The sequence below is a fragment of the Notechis scutatus genome, chromosome 7 (genome assembly GCF_049901735.1).
Source record: "Notechis scutatus isolate UNSWTSFEM ecotype Mainland chromosome 7, rNotScu1.2, whole genome shotgun sequence".
NCBI classification, from domain to species: Eukaryota; Metazoa; Chordata; class Lepidosauria; order Squamata; family Elapidae; genus Notechis; species Notechis scutatus.
Window position 1 is genome coordinate 3,190,828 of NC_142015.1, and position 17,473 is coordinate 3,208,300.

The following is a 17,473-nucleotide window of genomic DNA, read 5'->3' on the forward strand; positions in this document are numbered from 1 at the left end:
CGGAAACAGGCCCATTTCCGGCCTTCCTGAACTTCTGGGTGGCCCGTTTTTTTGCTCCCCCCAAGCCTCCGTGCGCACCCTGCACTTAACCTGCATCCAAAACAGGCCGCGTGGGGACCCCTGGGAGGGGAAGGGAGGGGTGGGCGGCCCCAGCCTGGAGTGAGATTTGGGGGTCTCTGCCACTAAAAACAGTTGTTTCCTAAAACTCAGTCACCTCTTTCTGAGAGAGCTCCTTCAGGATCTTCTTCCAAGCAAATCATGTGGGGTGGACCCTGATATGTAGCGTTGCTTACAGATTCAAAGTCCAGATCATAGCTGTCCCAAAGGCGATTCTTTTTCCAAAAAGGCAGCTGGACTATCGATGCCGTTTTCTTTTAAAACAGGGGTCCCCAACCCCCACATCATCCATGGACCGGCATCGGTTTGTAGCATGCCAGAAACCGGTCCATGCAAACAACCGAAGCTCCATACATGGGTTGCAGGCACCATGGGAAACCACGTCCCCTCTAGTCCATGAAAATACCTCTCTCCGTGGAACCGGTCCCGGGTGCCCCAAAGGCCACTGTTTAAAAACATTTTGCTTCTCGCCCAAGAGCCTTCTTCAGTCACAGTTGGCTGTGTGGGGATACGTTGAAAGGAAACAAGAAATCCAATTGCCTTTTCGAACAAGCACCTTTGGGAACACACACACACACACACATACACCCTTAATCTTTTTCTCTGGCAATTTTGTCGTCCTCTGTTGGAGTCCCACTACGCTGATTTTCCCCCCAAGATCAAAAGGATAGCGCAAAATAGAATTTCAACGTTTCCCTTGTTCTTCTTGCAACCTCTCTGTTGTTTGAGGAGGCAAGAAACCTTCATTTTTATCTGTAAAAGGCAACCCGTTTGCCAGCTGAACAGTAGGGGTGGCACATCTCCACAGATTCTCAGCCCTCCAGGTCATGGTTGTCCCAAAGGTGCTTTTTTCAGGAGGCAACTGAACTTTATTTTTTCTTTCGAAGACGTTTCGCTTCTCCTCCAAGAAGCTTCTTCAGCTCTGACAGGATGCTGGGGAAGGGAAGGGTTTATATTCCTTGCAGACAGCTGGTCATTTGCATCCTTTTGGAGGGTCCTTGAGGCCACTTGGAGGTTTATCTGTGTCCTCAGGGTCACCTGAGTGATGCAAATGGTTCCTGTAGCCTGCAATTTTTTCCCCTCTCGGAATCCATTCCTACTCCCACCATCATTCCAAGGGTCTTCATCCCAAATTGGACAGCTAAAAGTCTGAAGAGATTCTCAGTCCTCCAGGTCACGGTTGTCCCAAAGGGGCTTTTTCAGGAGGCAACTGGACTTTCTGGTTTTTTTCCCTTTTGAAGACGTTTTACTTCTCATCCAAGAAGCTTCTTCAGCTCTGTGAAGCAAAACGTCTCCAAAGAAAAGCCAAGAAAGTCCAGTTGCCTCTTTAAAAAAGCTCCTTTGGGACTAGGAGTGGCAGAGATGGCCCTCGGAGCTTCTGAGGGGAACAGGAAGAGGCCTTGCAAAGCACCACCTTACCCCACCATAGAATTGAGGAGTTGTAAGAGGGGGATGTGGTTGAACTCCAAGGGAGATTCTGTCAAACGCTGGAAAGGGCCACAGGAAGCTGTTACGTCAGGAAAAAGGACATTCAACATTCTCGTCCCGCTGTTTTTAGCATTCTGTATTCAGAGAAGCTTTTCCAGGGGAAAAGAAACGCTCGGTGGGCCTTCCCTGGAGCACTCTGTCCTTCCAGAAATGATAATTAAAAAAAAAAAGATTCTGTATAAAAGTTGCTTTTTTAAAAAATGTGGGGGAGACAGGGTCCTGACCTCCTGCCCTGTTTCCACTCCAGACCAAGGTCCCATATTCCCTTTTGCACTAACCCTCTACCAGAAATAACTACACGTCTGCAGCAGGTAGAATAGTCTGCGGAGCGGGTGGGTCTCCTTTTTGGTTTTTTTTGAGTGTTTTGGAGAGGTGTCCTAATTATTTTGTGTGTGGGAGGGGGAGTACAGTGTGACTTTGTGGGGGCAGGGAAGGAGGGGAGCTTTGCGAACCATCATTATCGGTAAGCGAGAGGAGGAAAGAAAACTCCGTGGAGGAAAAAGTGAAGTCCACAAACTTCTTGATTCTTGTGGCAATTTCTGGCCTTGGTCCTGGATGGTGCTGATTTATATCCGGGGTGGGGTGCAAATATTTTTACTCCCGGTTCCGTGGGAGTGGCTAGGTGGGTGTGGCCAGGTGACTGGGTGGGTGTGGCTTCTACGACTACTACTTTTTTGCAGCACACCCACCCCGGCGCTTCATTTCTGTTTGCCTCCTGGGCCTCAGGGAAGCTTCCTATAAGACAGTGAGGGGGATCTTGGCACAGCTGATCGTCAGAACAGCTGATCATCGGGGGAAAAAAAAAAGAAATACCTTAAGGAGTGACTGGGCGGGGGAGAATGCAGTCAGCGATGTCAGCATGCGCACAATGTCGCACATACGCGATAAGGACTGACTGGGAGGGACGGGCGGAGAGGGGCAGGGACAGCCAGGGCCACGATTTGCTTGAACTGCACAGAATCGTAACAACCGGTTCTATAGAACCGATCCGAACCAGTAGAATCCCACCCCTGTTTATCTCTTCCCCTACTCCTTGCAAACCATTTTTCCACTCAGATTCCTCCCTTTGCCCTGGACCTCTGGAGGAGGTAGGGTGAACTCAAGATGATTCCGCAAAAGTGGAACCAAAAATAATAATAACAAATGAACCAGTGGGGGAAGAGTCTTCCGTAGAACCTCTCTGGATAACGAGAGGATGGGAGATCACCCACGAGTGCTCCGGATGGCTACTCCTTGTGAGGTGATTGCAGAACAGACGTTTTATGCGGGTTTGAGCACTGGGAGACAAAAAGATTAGCCACGTTGCTCGCAACTGTGGCAGTGCCTTTCATAGGACATTGAGTTTGCAAACCTCACTTTTTCATGGTTTACCTCATTTTCTAATCATTTTCATTGGAAGCTTCACTTTTGAATCACTTTCTGAAATTTAACCATCTTAACACTATTAGAAACCTTCAGGACGACTAGTTTGAAATGTCTTCATCGAATGAATTTATCTTCAACTCTGAACAAAAGAAAAATTCATTATAGGCTTAAGAACGAAAGAATTTGAAACACAGCAAAAAGCTAAACAATTTTATCTAGGAATGTTACGAATGGATTAAGGATCAAGATAAATTTGGAACATTTAAAAGTTATCGTAATATTTTGGTATTAACTAGTAAATTATCATGGGAAACATGTATTTTGGTTATTCTGGCTTTTTGCAAATTATGACAAAAGATCAGATGATGACTTTAGAAACTGGACACTAGAGGGAACTAAAGATTTGAAGCAGATGTGAAGCAGAAAGAAGATGCAAGCCCCTTCTTGATATCAGTTAATTCTGGAATGTTATGTCACAAAACATTATACTATTGGGAATATTAAAGGAGATCTTTGAAGAATGGAGTCAGAAATTAGTACCGATAATATCAATTCAATCAGTGATATCTGCATCTATGGAAAGACTTATGTTTAAAAGATATTAATGGAGGTATGAGAGGAGTGGCATGATGGCCTAGACACTTGCTTCCCACTTGGAAGGTTTGAGAGTTCAATCCTAGGTAGCGGCTGATATTTCTCTCTTTGTGCATGAAGAGAAAATATCTGCTGTGAACTCCGCATAGGCATCTGGGAAGTAAATGCTCAGCTCCATGCAATCATTCCAACTCCATCCCGAAGCAAGGGCTTGCAGGATTGTTAAAAGAAAAAAAAAAGGGGGAGGTATAACAGATTTTGTGAATATATTTTATCTGAAAAGATGCAAAAATAGAGAACAACACGCCAAGAGAATGATTTTGGACAAGGATAAAACTGGATATGCAGTTTTTTAAAAATTAAAAGGAAATACAAATGATCAACCAGGAGAATTACCTGGAAAAATAAAAGTCCCTTTATACTGGATCTCCAAAAGAAGCTTATTAAATCCGTGGGAGAAACCTGTGCAGCGGGAGAAAGAAACACTGAAGTGAAATCTAATCTGACGACAATCGAATGAAAGATTTAAGACTGGTAGAAGCAGGTGGAAGAAATAGAAAGTTGGTTTATGTAATCAGAATTAAAATACTCCCGTACTGCTTAGAAATGGAAATTCCGATGGCAATTGCCGTTGTAAGTTGAGGACCAACTGTAGAATGCTTGATTTTTCACATTAAAAAAAACCCCCAAAGAACCCACCTGACAGCTGTCGTGTGGATGATGGCTATTGTTTATTATTTCCCAAACCTCTAAAGTATTTCACGCCCCATTTGAAGGCCTGAGACGACCTAAACACTAGCGAGGATTCTAGTTCTCTCTGTCCAGGAAATATGAAGACGACTTTGCTTGGCTTCTTATCCTCACGTTCGAGCTGGTATATCCCAACCTTCAATCCTTGACTTTACATCCATTCCCCATTTTAAGAAAGATGACAATATTGCTGAACGTGCCCTTGGTCTTGGTCTTTTTTCCACCCATGCCGACAAAAGGCATCGTGAAAATTTCAGTGCTGACACACTTAGCGCTACTAACAAAATGGTTAAAGGATTTATAGAAGCCTTGCGCGCAGACAAAGTAGCCATCGATAGACACATAGACATAAAGAACATCTGCATACGGCTCAAAAGAGACAATCCACAAGCCAAAAAGGAAAGGAAACAGAAAGCTAACAGTAAACAGCCCAAACAAATAACCTCCAAGTTCACTCCCATCAGCACTGACAGGCAAGCCACTAGAACACAAACTCAGAGCAAACCCCGCTCCCTTCTAGCACTGATGATGTTACCTAGTTGGGTAATGAAATGTCTGCAAGAAAACATCCAAACTCAGAAAGCACCAAGGACCTCCCAGTCCTCCTCCTCCCCCCTCCCCTCCCCTCCTCCTCCCCTCCTCCTCCTCCTCCTCCTCCTCCTCCTCCTCCTCCTCCTCCTCCTCCTCCTCCTCCTCCTCCTCCTCCTCCTCCTCCTCCTCCTCTCCACCTCCTCCTTTTCCTGCACTCTGCAAACCTACTTCCCTTCCAGCACTGATGATGTTACCTAGTTGGGTAATGAAACGTCTGCAAGAAAACAAGCAAGCAATGAGAGCGCCCAGGATTCTTTGTTTCAACCCTTAGCAACAAATATTCTTTATTGAGAGCACAACTGTTTCTGGAAATTGGCACCTTAGCAGATAATAAATCTGACGACAAGATACTGTTTTGCAGTACATTTTGGGAGACGGATTAACTGAACTCTCGTAGCTCGGTGATTCAGTGGTTGCAAGAGTGAATCCACAGGCCCCCAGAACAAGCGAAGGTTGATGTGTCCCTGTGAGGTGATGATCAGCAAGCAAGAACTCGTATATTTTCTTCCTGTGGCGCAGGCAGATGATAGGCATAGGAAAAAGAAAAAGACTGCATAACAAAACCAAGAAAACCAGAAGAAGGAGAAGGATACACAGACAGCGTCAAAGAAAATGATTATGAAAGACAGTTTGGGGTGGTGAGCATTTCTTCATCCCAGTGACTTGGCTCTACGCCCTGGACTAACTAATCTGGTTTGCTTTGCAGCTGGTCCCGGGAAATATCCTCTTTGTTATTGAAATGGCTGTAAATGATCAACATGGCCGTTGCAAGACACGATAATAAACCCTTTCAGATCTGTGAGTGAGAAGGAACTTCACTTCTTTAGAGACCGAACCAAAACAGGGAGAGAATGGAGGTTTAGGCTACCGGGAAAGGCAGTCCAACCTCTTGCATCTTACATAAAATAATCTAGAAAAGTGCTAATTAATTAATTTATTTATCTAGTGTATGGCATCTACAGAGGCCGTGCAATCACTGATATACAAATTTAGTTTAAATAAAGCATCGGCATATATATAGCTATATATCTCTACCTACCTACCTACCTACCTATCTATATCAGATATGCAGACAATATAGGAGATAATATATTAAAGGTAAAGGTTCCCCTCGCGCATACGTGCTAGTCATTTCCGGCTCTAGGGGGCGGTGCTCATCTCCGTTACAAGCTGTGGTCATGTGGCCGGCATGACTAAATGCCGAAGGCGCACGGAACGCTGTTACCTCCCCACCAAAGGGGTCCCTATTTTTCTACTTTCATTTTTACATTCTTTCAAACTGCTAGGTTGGCGGAAGCTGGGACAAGTAATAGGAGCTCACTCCGTGACGCGGCGCTAGGGATTCGAACCGCTGAACTTTCCGATCGACAAGCTCAGCATCTTAGCCGCTGAGCCACCGCGTCCCTTAATTTAATAATACATTAAATTGAATAATATATTAAATTAAGATAAAACCATGATAAAATCCCCATAATATAGTGCCATAGAGTCACAACCAAGATAGATCTTATAATTCAATATCTAAGGAAGCTAACAGCCCCTACATTTTGATCACGGGACTGGAGATGCAGTAACGGTCATAAAATGCAAAAGAGTTTGCTAAGTGAATGATCGTAAGTAGGGTTGCCTGTATGCAGGTCAGAAAGCCACAGCATGGACAGAATGTCCTGAAACTGACTTTGGGTCAGCAAAGGGGTGGGACAAAGCTTTAACCTGAATTTATTCAAGTTATATGTGGAATATATGTATATATATATATGGAAGTTAGCTGGACTGGAAGAAAGCAAGGTTCATTGTAAAATTGGAGGAAGAAACATCAATAACCTGTTCTATGCTGGTGACATGGCTCTACGAACTGAGAAATGCAAATCATTTGCAAGATCCGGTAATAAAAGTCGAAAGAGCACCATGGAAAAAAATGAAGCTAACCATTAAATATAAAGAAGGCCTGATTGATGTCAGCAGGTACCGCAGCCTGCCTTAGAATTGACAACAAAGATACCAGAGCGTGGAAAGCGTCAGCTTTTTAGGATCAAATATCAGGAGCAAAAAGAACCAGCAGTCAAGAAAAATGTGCTGCAGAGTATAATGACTATTCTTCATTGGAGAGTAGGAATGAAAGCCTTGGAAAAGATCAAAAGATCTCTCTGTCTCTCTCTGTCTCTCTCTTTCCACATACCTTTCCCTTTCCCTTTCTCTCTCTCTTTCTCTCAGGCTCTGATGAGGGCTCTGCGTCGGAGGCAGAAATGGGGCCAGGGCCGTCTGACAGTAATCAGCTGCCTTCAGAGTTGGAGATCAGTGGGGAAGAAGAACAGCTGGAGCCTGTTCCCAGTGTGTGCATGTGCAGAGCTACCAGAAGAAGGGAACAGCTAAGAAACAAGGGTCAACTCGGGAGTAAGGGCACAGGTGGACGGTGAATGGCTCCTCCCATAGGGAATAAAAGAGGAGCGGGGGAAAAATTCCGCTACCGGTTCTGCAGAACTGGTCAGAACCAGCTGAACACCTCCCCTGGTTGTCACCCATCCATTTTTCTTTCCCTCCCGTACAGCATCAGGATGTCAACTTCCCCAAGAAATGTGTGGCCAATCTAACGGGCTTTGTGTTGCCACCCTGCCCTGATTTGGCCCTGCTGTTCTTCTCTGCTAATCATTCAGACAACGTGGCTGCACCCGCCCTTCCCCAGCTCACAGCTCGAGCTGTGCCTCCCCCCCTGTGGTGCGAGTGTGAAAATGGAGCCGACTAATTGTTTCATTTGTGCTAAAGGAGACGCCCAGGTAGTAAATCACAGGGATAGAGCTGTGCTGGCAGCCATGCAGGAGGCCTGCTCCAGATGCCTGCTAAGTGCTGCCTAGCCAGAGCATTTCAGCGCCACTGTCTGAGTTCAAGCAACAGGGTTGCAGGGGTGGGGGGGGTGAGGTCTGGGAAGGACCCCTTAGGGCAGACAGCCCCAGCATAAATGTTGTTTCGACACTGGCGACTTGAAAGCTCGGAGAGAGATCAAAGAAGGGGAATCTTTTCTGGGGGGAGCTGGACCGATGTCTCGCCTTAAGCGGGAACTAGCAGCTTTTAAAGGGAGGAGGGACAAATACCTTCTGTGAAACTCAGTCTTTGGCCACCTCAAGAGAAGAAAGGACTCGCTGGAGAAGAAAAGCCGAATGCTGGGAATGATTGAGGGCAATAGAAGAAGAAGGGGACGGCAGAGGAGGAGGGGGCTGGATGGAGTCCCTGAAGCAGTCGGCGTGAACTTAAATGGACTCCGGAGGATGGTAGAGGACAGGAAGGCCTGGAGGAACGTTATCCATAGGGCCACAATGGGTCAAACATGACTTTGCATATCCGACCCATCACAGACAGGGAAGGGGGATTTTTAGCACCCTGGCAGGGATCAGCTCTTGGCCCACAACTGTTGGGTGGCTTGGTGTGTGCCCAATCCAATGTGTGGGGACGGGGAGCAGAAGGTTGATCGTCAAATGAGCAATCCAGGGAAGAAGACTCGAATCCAACCCTCTTGGAACCCTCACTGAGGGGATGGGACGTATGCATGATTTGGGGGGATTGAGGAGGGGGAAAATGCTGCCTACGGAATGATCAGGAAAGAGAAAGGAGACCCCTCCCTTCTAAAGGGCTTGACAATCAGAAGAAGAAACTTAGGAAGGACCTGCCCCAATGATGAGGTGGTTAAAAGGGACAACAGGAATTCGTGCTTTCAGACTTGCGAGCGTCTTTTTATGCAGGGGTCTCCATCCAACCTTGACAGCTTTAAGACCTGTGGACTTCAATGCCCAGAATTCCTCAGCCAGACCTTCCCCCTGCCCCACCCTCACATTGGTGCAGTGGTTAGAGTGCAGTACTGCAGGCCACTTCTGCTGACTATCGGCTGCCTGCAGTTTGGCAGTTCAAATCCCACCAGGCTCAAAGTTGACTCGGCCTTCCATCCTTCTGAGGTGGGAAAATGAGGACCCAGATTGTTGGGGGGCAAGAGGCTGACTCTGTAAACAGCTTAGAGGGGGCTGTAATGGACTGTGAAGCAGTATATATAAGTCCAAGTGCTATTGCTATTCTTCCTTCCTTCCTTCCTTCCTTCCTTCCTTCCTTCCTTCCTTCCTTCCTTCCTTCCTTCCTTCCTTCCTTCCTTCCTTCTCTCCCTTCTCTCCCTTCATCCCTCTGTCCTTCACCCTCAGGGATTAGAATGTAGTATTGCAGGTTGACTCTGCACACAGCCAGGAGTTCGATCCTGACTGGCTCAGGGTTGACTCAGCCTTCCATCCTTCTGAGTTTGATAAAATGAGGACCCAGATTGTTAGGGGACAATAGGCTGACTCTGTAAACCACTTAGAGAGGGGCTGTCAAGCACTATAAGGTAAAGGTTCCCCTCGCACATACGTGCTAGTCGTTCCCGGCTCTAGGGGGCACTGCTCATCTTCGTTACGAAGCCGAAGAGCCAGTGCTGTCCGAAGACGTCTCCGTGGTCATGTGGCCGGCAGGACTAAACACCAAAGGTGCACGGAACGCTGTTCCTTTCCCACCAAAGGGGTCCCTATTTTTCTACTTGCACTTTTTTTCCATGCTTTCAAACTGCTAGGTTGGCAGAAGCTGGGACAAGGAACGGGAGCTCAGTCCGTGACACGACGGTAGAGATTCCAACCACCGAACTGCCGACTGTTCTGATCGACAAGCTCAGCGTCTTAACCACTGAGCCACTGCGGCCCTAAAGCACTATAAAGCAGTATATAAATCTATGTCAGCCTTCAAGATCTTTTCTACTGCTTTGCATCTTTTGGCTGCCATAAGTAACGGGGGGAGGGGTAATGTCTGGGAAGAGAGCTGGAGGTGTTACATTCTTGTGTTGTATAAATGAGGAGTGGTGGCGGGGGGAGTATAAATCCCTGCTCTTAAGTTTCTATTCCTTGCTTAGCCTTCTTTTCTCTGCGCAACTGCAAATCTTTATTAAAATATGTCAAGGTCAACGGACAGAGGCCTCATCACCACCTGAAGATGCCCACATGAGCATATCCAGAACTTTTGATTGGAACAATCTTTTGAACTTTGGGGGGTGGGAACAATTCCATCCCTTTGTATATGTGATCTCCGCGCCTAATTTCTTAGATTCAGAATTTTACCTGAAGCTACCACTTCAATTTTCAGTAAAAGATTTCTTTCCTCTAATCTCTGGAGTCTAAGTATTTCTTTCTTGGATTTTGAATGGAGCACAGACTGACAATCTAAGTGCTACCTCTATTGCTATGCACAAGGTCTCTGCTCCTCTTTCCCCCACCTGCTTTGCTTATTAGGATATCCACAGCTGGTTTCTGCCCTTGTGCCTCCCAGGGTTCCTGGAAAGGTAGCATTCTGGCTCCAGGTGGGAAATTTGCGGATTCAGGAACTTCCCCAAGTGTAATAAACACACCCAGGTAGATTTGCTCTGCCACGTCGAATTTGAGCAAGGGGGGTGCGGTGCGTTAGAAATACACCTCTCCCATCGCTACTTTTGGACAAGAGTAACTGTTCAGGATCACGGAGAAAAATCTATCCGTGTGGTTGCCGAAAAGTCAATGCTGCCTCGATGGCCCGTCATCCGTCACGACTCTTAGATCCTTCCCTCCAGCGTGGGAATCTCCTGGCTGGGCGAGATGTGCAGCTGATTCCGGTGGGAACAGAACCTGCAAACTTGCCTCCAAGGAAAAGAATCCACCACCCTTGCAGGTCACCGCTTGACGCTGTAAACGGTCCGATAATGCTCCAAGTTGGCAATTATATAGCTCAGCCATCCGTGACTTGGTGCTCTTGCCGACAGGATGGTTATTATCCGGATGAGTAAAATATATCCAATGTTTGCAGAACCCCTCTGTAAACAAAGAGCATGCCTGGCGTTTGTGGCGTTGAGAAGTGCTCTAAGTGGGATTCATTTTTTTTTTTACTACTGGTTCTGTGGGTGTGGCTTGGTGGGCGTGGCAGGGGAAGGATACTGCAAAATCCCCATTTTTATTTTAAAAAATGTATTACCACAGTGGCTGTGGCTTGGTGGACGGGACAGGGGGAAGGTTGCCACAAAATCCCCCTTCCCTCCCCATCCCACTAACCTGCTTTCCAGCTCCGTTCTCCTGTGCAGGACAACAAAAGGAGACCCAGCCGATCAGCTGGGACTCAATGGGAGGCAGAGAAGAGATGGGGTTGGCGGGGCCAGTCGGAGGTGGGGTTGGCCGGTTCTCTGGACTACTCAAAATTTCCGCTGCTGGTTCTCCAGAACTGCTCAGAACCGGCTGAATCCCAACTCTGTCCATAATAGCAGGTTGTAAAAAACTATTTGCTTCTGTGAACTCTTGATGGGACCAAGGAACGGTTTGGTTGGCAACTCTACAAGAAAGTATCAGAAGAATAATTTGGGGGTTCCAACTCGAGCCCCAATCCTTGTGCAATGCTGAATAAAAATGAAACCCAGACAGCTGTGAAGAAAGGAAAAATATTCATTTGGAAAAGCAAAAAAGGGTTGCCTTGGGAGGCAGCTTCAAAGAAATGGGGTATAGCAAGATTGTTTGATAGGGGAGCTGGGCCTATAAAGGTTGGAAACCAGTGGTGGGATTCAAATTTTTTTACTATCGGTTCTGTGGGCGTGGCTTGGTGAGCGTGGCACGGCTTGGTGGCATGGCTTGGTGGGTTGTGGCAGGGAAAGGTTACTGCAAAATCCCCCTTCCCTCCTCACCCCACTAACCTGCTTTTCAGCTCCGTTCTCCTGTGCAGGGAAACCAAAGGAGACCCAGCCGATCAGCTGGGACTCGATGGGAGGCAGAGAAGAGATGGGGTTGGCGGGGCCAGTCAGAGGTGGGATTGGCCAGTTCTCTGAACTGCTCAAAATTTCCGCTACCGGTTCTCCAGAACTGGTCCGAACCGGCTGAATCCCACCTCCCTTCCCACCTGTGGCCTGGTGCATTCCCAGCCCAGGTGAGGTTTAGCCCCAGAGGCCCCTGACTGCAGGACAGACGTTTCACAACGCTGCTGCCGTTGTGTGCGAATGAGGGGCTGCTACCCGGTGGCGTCTTTCTTCTTCTTCACGTTCACTGATGCTTTGTATTTTTTTCCCCCCCCTCCCCAGTTGATGTCTTTGAACCCAGATGCCTCGAGAGATGCCTTCCAGACCCTCTGGAACATCAGCAGTTACCAGAACATCTCCTCTGGTCAGTTGGGAGTGACAAAGGGGCCGGGCGGAAGAATTGTGTCGATAACAGTAAAACAAAAATGGAGTCCGCCGAAAAAGCATAGATGCTTCTGACCACGGCTCTATTCTGCTCTCTGGTAGCTTATGAGGAATCCAGGGGTGGGCTTCAAAAATTTTAGCAACGGGTTGGCTGCCCGGTTGTTGGGTGGGCGTGGCCATGGTGGGCGGGGCCTAGTTGGCCTCCTGCACCACCGAGGGGGTTTACTGCCCGGTTGTTGGGTGGGCGTGGCCATGGTGGGCGGGCCTAGTTGGCCTCCTGCACCACCGAGGAGGTTTACTGCCCGGTTGTTGGGTGGGCGTGGCCATGGTGGGCGGGGCCTAGTTGGCCTCCTGCACCACCGAGGGGGTTTACTGCCCGGTTGTTGGGTGGGCGTGGCCATGGTGGGCGGGGCCTAGTTGGCCTCCTGCACCACCGAGGGGTTTACTGCCCGGTTGTTGGGTGGGCGTGGCCATGGTGGGCGGGGCCTAGTTGGCCTCCTGCACCACCGAGGGGGTTTACTGCCCGGTTGTTGGGTGGGCGTGGCCATGGTGGGCGGGCCTAGTTGGCCTCCTGCACCACCGAGGGGGTTTACTGCCCGGTTGTTGGGTGGGCGTGGCCATGGTGGGCGGGGCCTAGTTGGCCTCCTGCACCACCGAGGGAGGTTTACTGCCCGGTTGTTGGGTGGGCGTGGCCATGGTGGGCGGGGCCTAGTTGGCCTCCTGCACCACCGAGGGGGTTTACTGCCCGGTTGTTGGGTGGGCGTGGCCATGGTGGGCGGGGCCTAGTTGGCCTCCTGCACCACCGAGGGGTTTACTGCCCGGTTGTTGGGTGGGCGTGGCCATGGTGGGCGGGCCTAGTTGGCCTCCTGCACCACCGAGGAGGTTTACTGCCCGGTTGTTGGGTGGGCGTGGCCATGGTGGGCGGGGCCTAGTTGGCCTCCTGCACCACCGAGGGGGTTTACTGCCCGGTTGTTGGGTGGGCGTGGCCATGGTGGGCGGGCCTAGTTGGCCTCCTGCACCACCGAGGGGGTTTACTGCCCGGTTGTTGGGTGGGCGTGGCCATGGTGGGCGGGGCCTAGTTGGCCTCCTGCACCACCGAGGAGGTTTACTGCCTGGTTGTTGGGTGGGCGTGGCCATGGTGGGGGGGCCTAGTTGGCCTCCTGCACCACCGAGGGGTTTACTGCCTGGTTGTTGGGTGGGCGTGGCCATGGTGGGCGGGCCTAGTTGGCCTCCTGCACCACCGAGGGGGTTTACTGCCCGGTTGTTGGGTGGGCGTGGCCATGGTGGGCGGGGCCTAGTTGGCCTCCTGCACCACCGAGGGAGGTTTACTGCCTGGTTGTTGGGTGGGCGTGGCCATGGTGGGCGGGGCCTAGTTGGCCTCCTGCACCACCGAGGGGGTTTACTGCCTGGTTGTTGGGTGGGCGTGGCCATGGTGGGCGGGGCCTAGTTGGCCTCCTGCACCACCGAGGGGTTTACTGCCCGGTTGTTGGGTGGGCGTGGCCATGGTGGGCGGGGCCTAGTTGGCCTCCTGCACCACCGAGGAGGTTTACTGCCTGGTTGTTGGGTGGGCGTGGCCATGGTGGGCGGGCCTAGTTGGCCTCCTGCACCACCGAGGGGTTTACTGCCTGGTTGTTGGGTGGGCGTGGCCATGGTGGGCGGGCCTAGTTGGCCTCCTGCACCACCGAGGGGTGTGGGCATTTCTGCTCTCCTTGGGCTCTGGAGGCTTTTCACGGGTCTCCGGGAAGGCGAAAACGGCCTCCCCCGGGCTCCGGAGCGCTCTGGAAGCTGGAAATGGACCCATTTCCGGCCTTCCCGAACTTCTGGGAGGCCCATTTTTCGCCCTTCCTGAACCTCCACGCATGCCTTGCACTTACCTGTATCCAAAACAGGCCATGTTGGTACTCCTGGGAGGGGAGGGGCAGGGTGGGCGGGGCCAGCCAGGAGTGGGATTTTGAGGTTCTCCGAACGGCGCAGAATCTCCCGAACCTCTGCCAACTCCCAGAAGCCCAGCCCTGGGCACATGCTTTCCCCCACTTCCCCACTCTTTGTAAGGAATCGGCTTATTTTAGCAAGCATCTTATCGACGTCCTCCACTCTTTTGCTCATTTCAAGCTGTGGGGGAGAAGAAAAGGAAGAAGAAGAAGAAAAAAGCAGACATCCAAGCAGGCAGAAAAAGTCAGAATCTAAGGAACCATAATCTTCTGCCAGCTATATAGAGAAGAAGCACAAAGCCGAAGACACAAGCCTGAAAATGACGAATGAGATTTCGTCGAAACGCTGCCAAGATACTTCCAATTTTATGCGGGAGAAAACCCGAATAACCAAAGATCCACATACAAATACCCGCAAAAACCTCAGAAAATATATACATACATACATACATGCATACATACACACACACACACACACGCACATATATTTGTTTTCGTAGCTTTTCATGGGTACAGGTATGCAGGTCTTGGTGTGTTTGGGTCTTTTCCCGTGTAAGATTGAGAACATCTTGGTGATGTTTTGATGAGGTTCCACTCACCATCTTCAGGCTGGTGCTTTCGGTTTCGTGCTTGTGCGAGCAAAGCATGATCGGAGCTTCCATCTCCCTATATATACTGGTGGGGATGTTGGCTGTGTTGTCATTTCTTGATTGGTTGATGGAGTTGAGGCTAGCACCAAATTTAAAACAGAAACGGCTGTGAAAGTCTGACTCACAGGCGAACACAATACAGAAGCCTGATGATGGCAGATGAGATTCTGCCGAAACGTTGCTACAACTTTAAAAGCACAACTACAATGACGTGGGAAAATACCCAAACAAAGCTGAATACCATACATGTAAGTACCCGCGAAAACTTAAGAAAACATGTATGTATGTATGTATGTATGTATGTATGTATGTATGTATGTATGTATGTATGTTATTCAGCTTTGTTCGGGTATTTTCCCACGTCATTGTAGTTGTGCTTTTAAAGTTGTAGCAACGTTTCGGCAGAATCTCATCTGCCATCATCAGGCTTCTGTATTGTGTTCGTCTGTGAGTCAGACTTTTACAGTTGTTTTTACAGTTTTACAGTGAGTCACACTTTTACAGTTGTTTACCCGCGAAAACTTAAGAAAATATGTATGTATGTATGTATGTATGTATGTATGTATGTATGTATGGTATTAAGCTTTGTTTGGGTATTTTCCCACGTCATTATAGTTGTGCTATCTTCAGGCTTCTGAAAATATATATATATATACACACACACACACACACACACACACACACACACACACACACACACACACACACACATATATATCCCCCCCCCCTCTCTCTGGATCATTTGCAGAAGCTAACCTGGCTGACAGTTAATTCTGGCTATCACACTTGTGAACCCACATCTTCCTGCACAGCTGAAGGCAGCAACCCTGCCCACATATGTCTGTCTTCTGGTTCCTTTTTTCCCCCTTTTCTTTTCTTTTCTTCTCGGCCCTTCTTCCCTGCCTCTCAGCATCTGCTCTCTGAAGTGGCAGTCTCATTATTTCTAATAGTCCAGCCTGGCCCGAGTTCATGGACTTGCAGGCCTGAAGGAAGAGCGGAGCGACCCCCCCAGCTCTTTGCACGGTCCTCCCCATGTTTGAACCTCCCGTCGGGGAAATAATTGAGGGAAACTCGAAAATCTTGGGAGAGCCGTTCTGCCATTTTTAGTAGAACTCTTTGCAGACTTCTCCTGATTAGAAATCTGAAATGGCTCCTGGGAGAAAGGAAATACTAGCGATCTGTAAGAAAATTCTCAGTATTTTTTGTTTTGTTTTTTTGCTACTTGCTGGCTTTTAGATCACAATGTTAGTTCCAATGATAGTTAAAAGATACATAACATTGAAAGTTTGCTTTTACTGGTTAAAAAAGTAGAATTCTTTATTGGCCAAGTGTGATTGGACACACAAGGAATTTGTCTTGGTGCAAATGCTCTCAGTGTACAGAAAAGAAAAGATTCATTCATCAAGAGTCAAGAATCATCAGGTACGACACTTAATAATCGTCATAGGGTAGAATAGAATAGAATAGAATAGAATAGAATAGAATAGAATAGAATAGAATAGAATAGAATAGAATAGAATAGAATAGAATAGAATAGAATAGGAGCCAGAATAGAATAGGAGCCAGAATAGAATAGAATAGAATAGAATAGAATAGAATAGAATAGAATAGAATAGAATAGAATAGAATAGTAATAGTAATAGTAATAGTAATAGTAATAGAATAGTAATAGAATTCTTTATTGGCCAAGTGTGATTGGACACACAAGGAATTTGTCTTCAGTGCATAAGCTCTCAGCATACATAAAAGCTATAAGTGATTTTGGCCTCACTTGAGGACTATCTGTACAGCAACTGCTTTTAGAGAATTTCTAATTATTTTAAAGGGGGGCCGCCCCTTCAGATTGCCTGCTAGGAAACCTGGCCTCTGACAGTGTGCAGGAGCATCTCCCAGAGGTAAAACTCTAAAACTGCTTTCCAGAAAAAGTTGAATTTGTACCTCATTATAAAAGATGGCAAGCCGACTCTCCAGCTTCCTAACCAAGATCATGTGGTCCAAAAAGAAACTCAGTGCCTTGTCTACGTAGAACTCTTTATTGGCCAAGTGCGATTGGATCCATGAGAAATTCGCCTTCGGTGCAGAAGCTTTCGGTATAGATAAAAGCTATAAGTGATAAATCATGATCATCGTCATCCTAAAAATACATTCATCTTAAATCATAAGATACAACACTTAGTGATAGTCATTGGATACTAAATAAGCAACAACGTAAATCATACTAGGAAACTAAATAAAACAATATAAATCGTAAAGATACAAACAACAGAGTTATGGTCATAAGTAGAGAAGGAGATAGGCAATAGGAAAAATGAGAATAATAATAGTAATACCGTCTTAGTAAATAGCATGAGAGCGTTGTGGGAATTAGTTGTTTAGCAGAGTGATGGCATGGGGGAAAAACTGGATTATTTTTTTTTAAAGAGTTGGGCTCCCTTTAGTTTTGAAACCGTCTCAACAAACTTTTGGCCTGGTTTGAAGAACAGTATATAAGTGAAATGTACATTGTAGCCAATCTATTAATACACCAAGAATAATATTTCTATTTATTCTCCCCAGCCCTCCCCAAAGTATGTCTGGAATTGTATTTATAATAAAGATACTGAGCTTTTCTCCCTGGCCAGGGAAAAATGTCTTCTTTCCTGTATTCTTACTCATGTTTATACTTACATCTATTACCTTGTAAGCAATTGACAAATCAAATAAATAAAATAAATAATAAATTATAACAACAACAAACAAACAAAACATTTTAAAAACTTTTTCCCTGTGTTTCCAGACTAAGAAAGCATGCACCA

General features: G+C 47.5%; 1 protein-coding gene across 1 annotated transcript in view; it reads left to right on the forward strand.

Annotated features, from left to right (window-relative positions):
- The window catches only part of FAM178B (family with sequence similarity 178 member B), a 196,188-nt gene that overhangs the window by 17,525 nt on the left and 161,190 nt on the right, over positions 1–17,473 (forward strand). Inside the window, exon 3 of the mRNA XM_087969642.1 lies at positions 11,996–12,077. Within this exon, the coding sequence (XP_087825768.1) occupies positions 11,996–12,077 (82 nt within the window). The remainder of the gene's footprint in view (positions 1–11,995; positions 12,078–17,473) is intronic.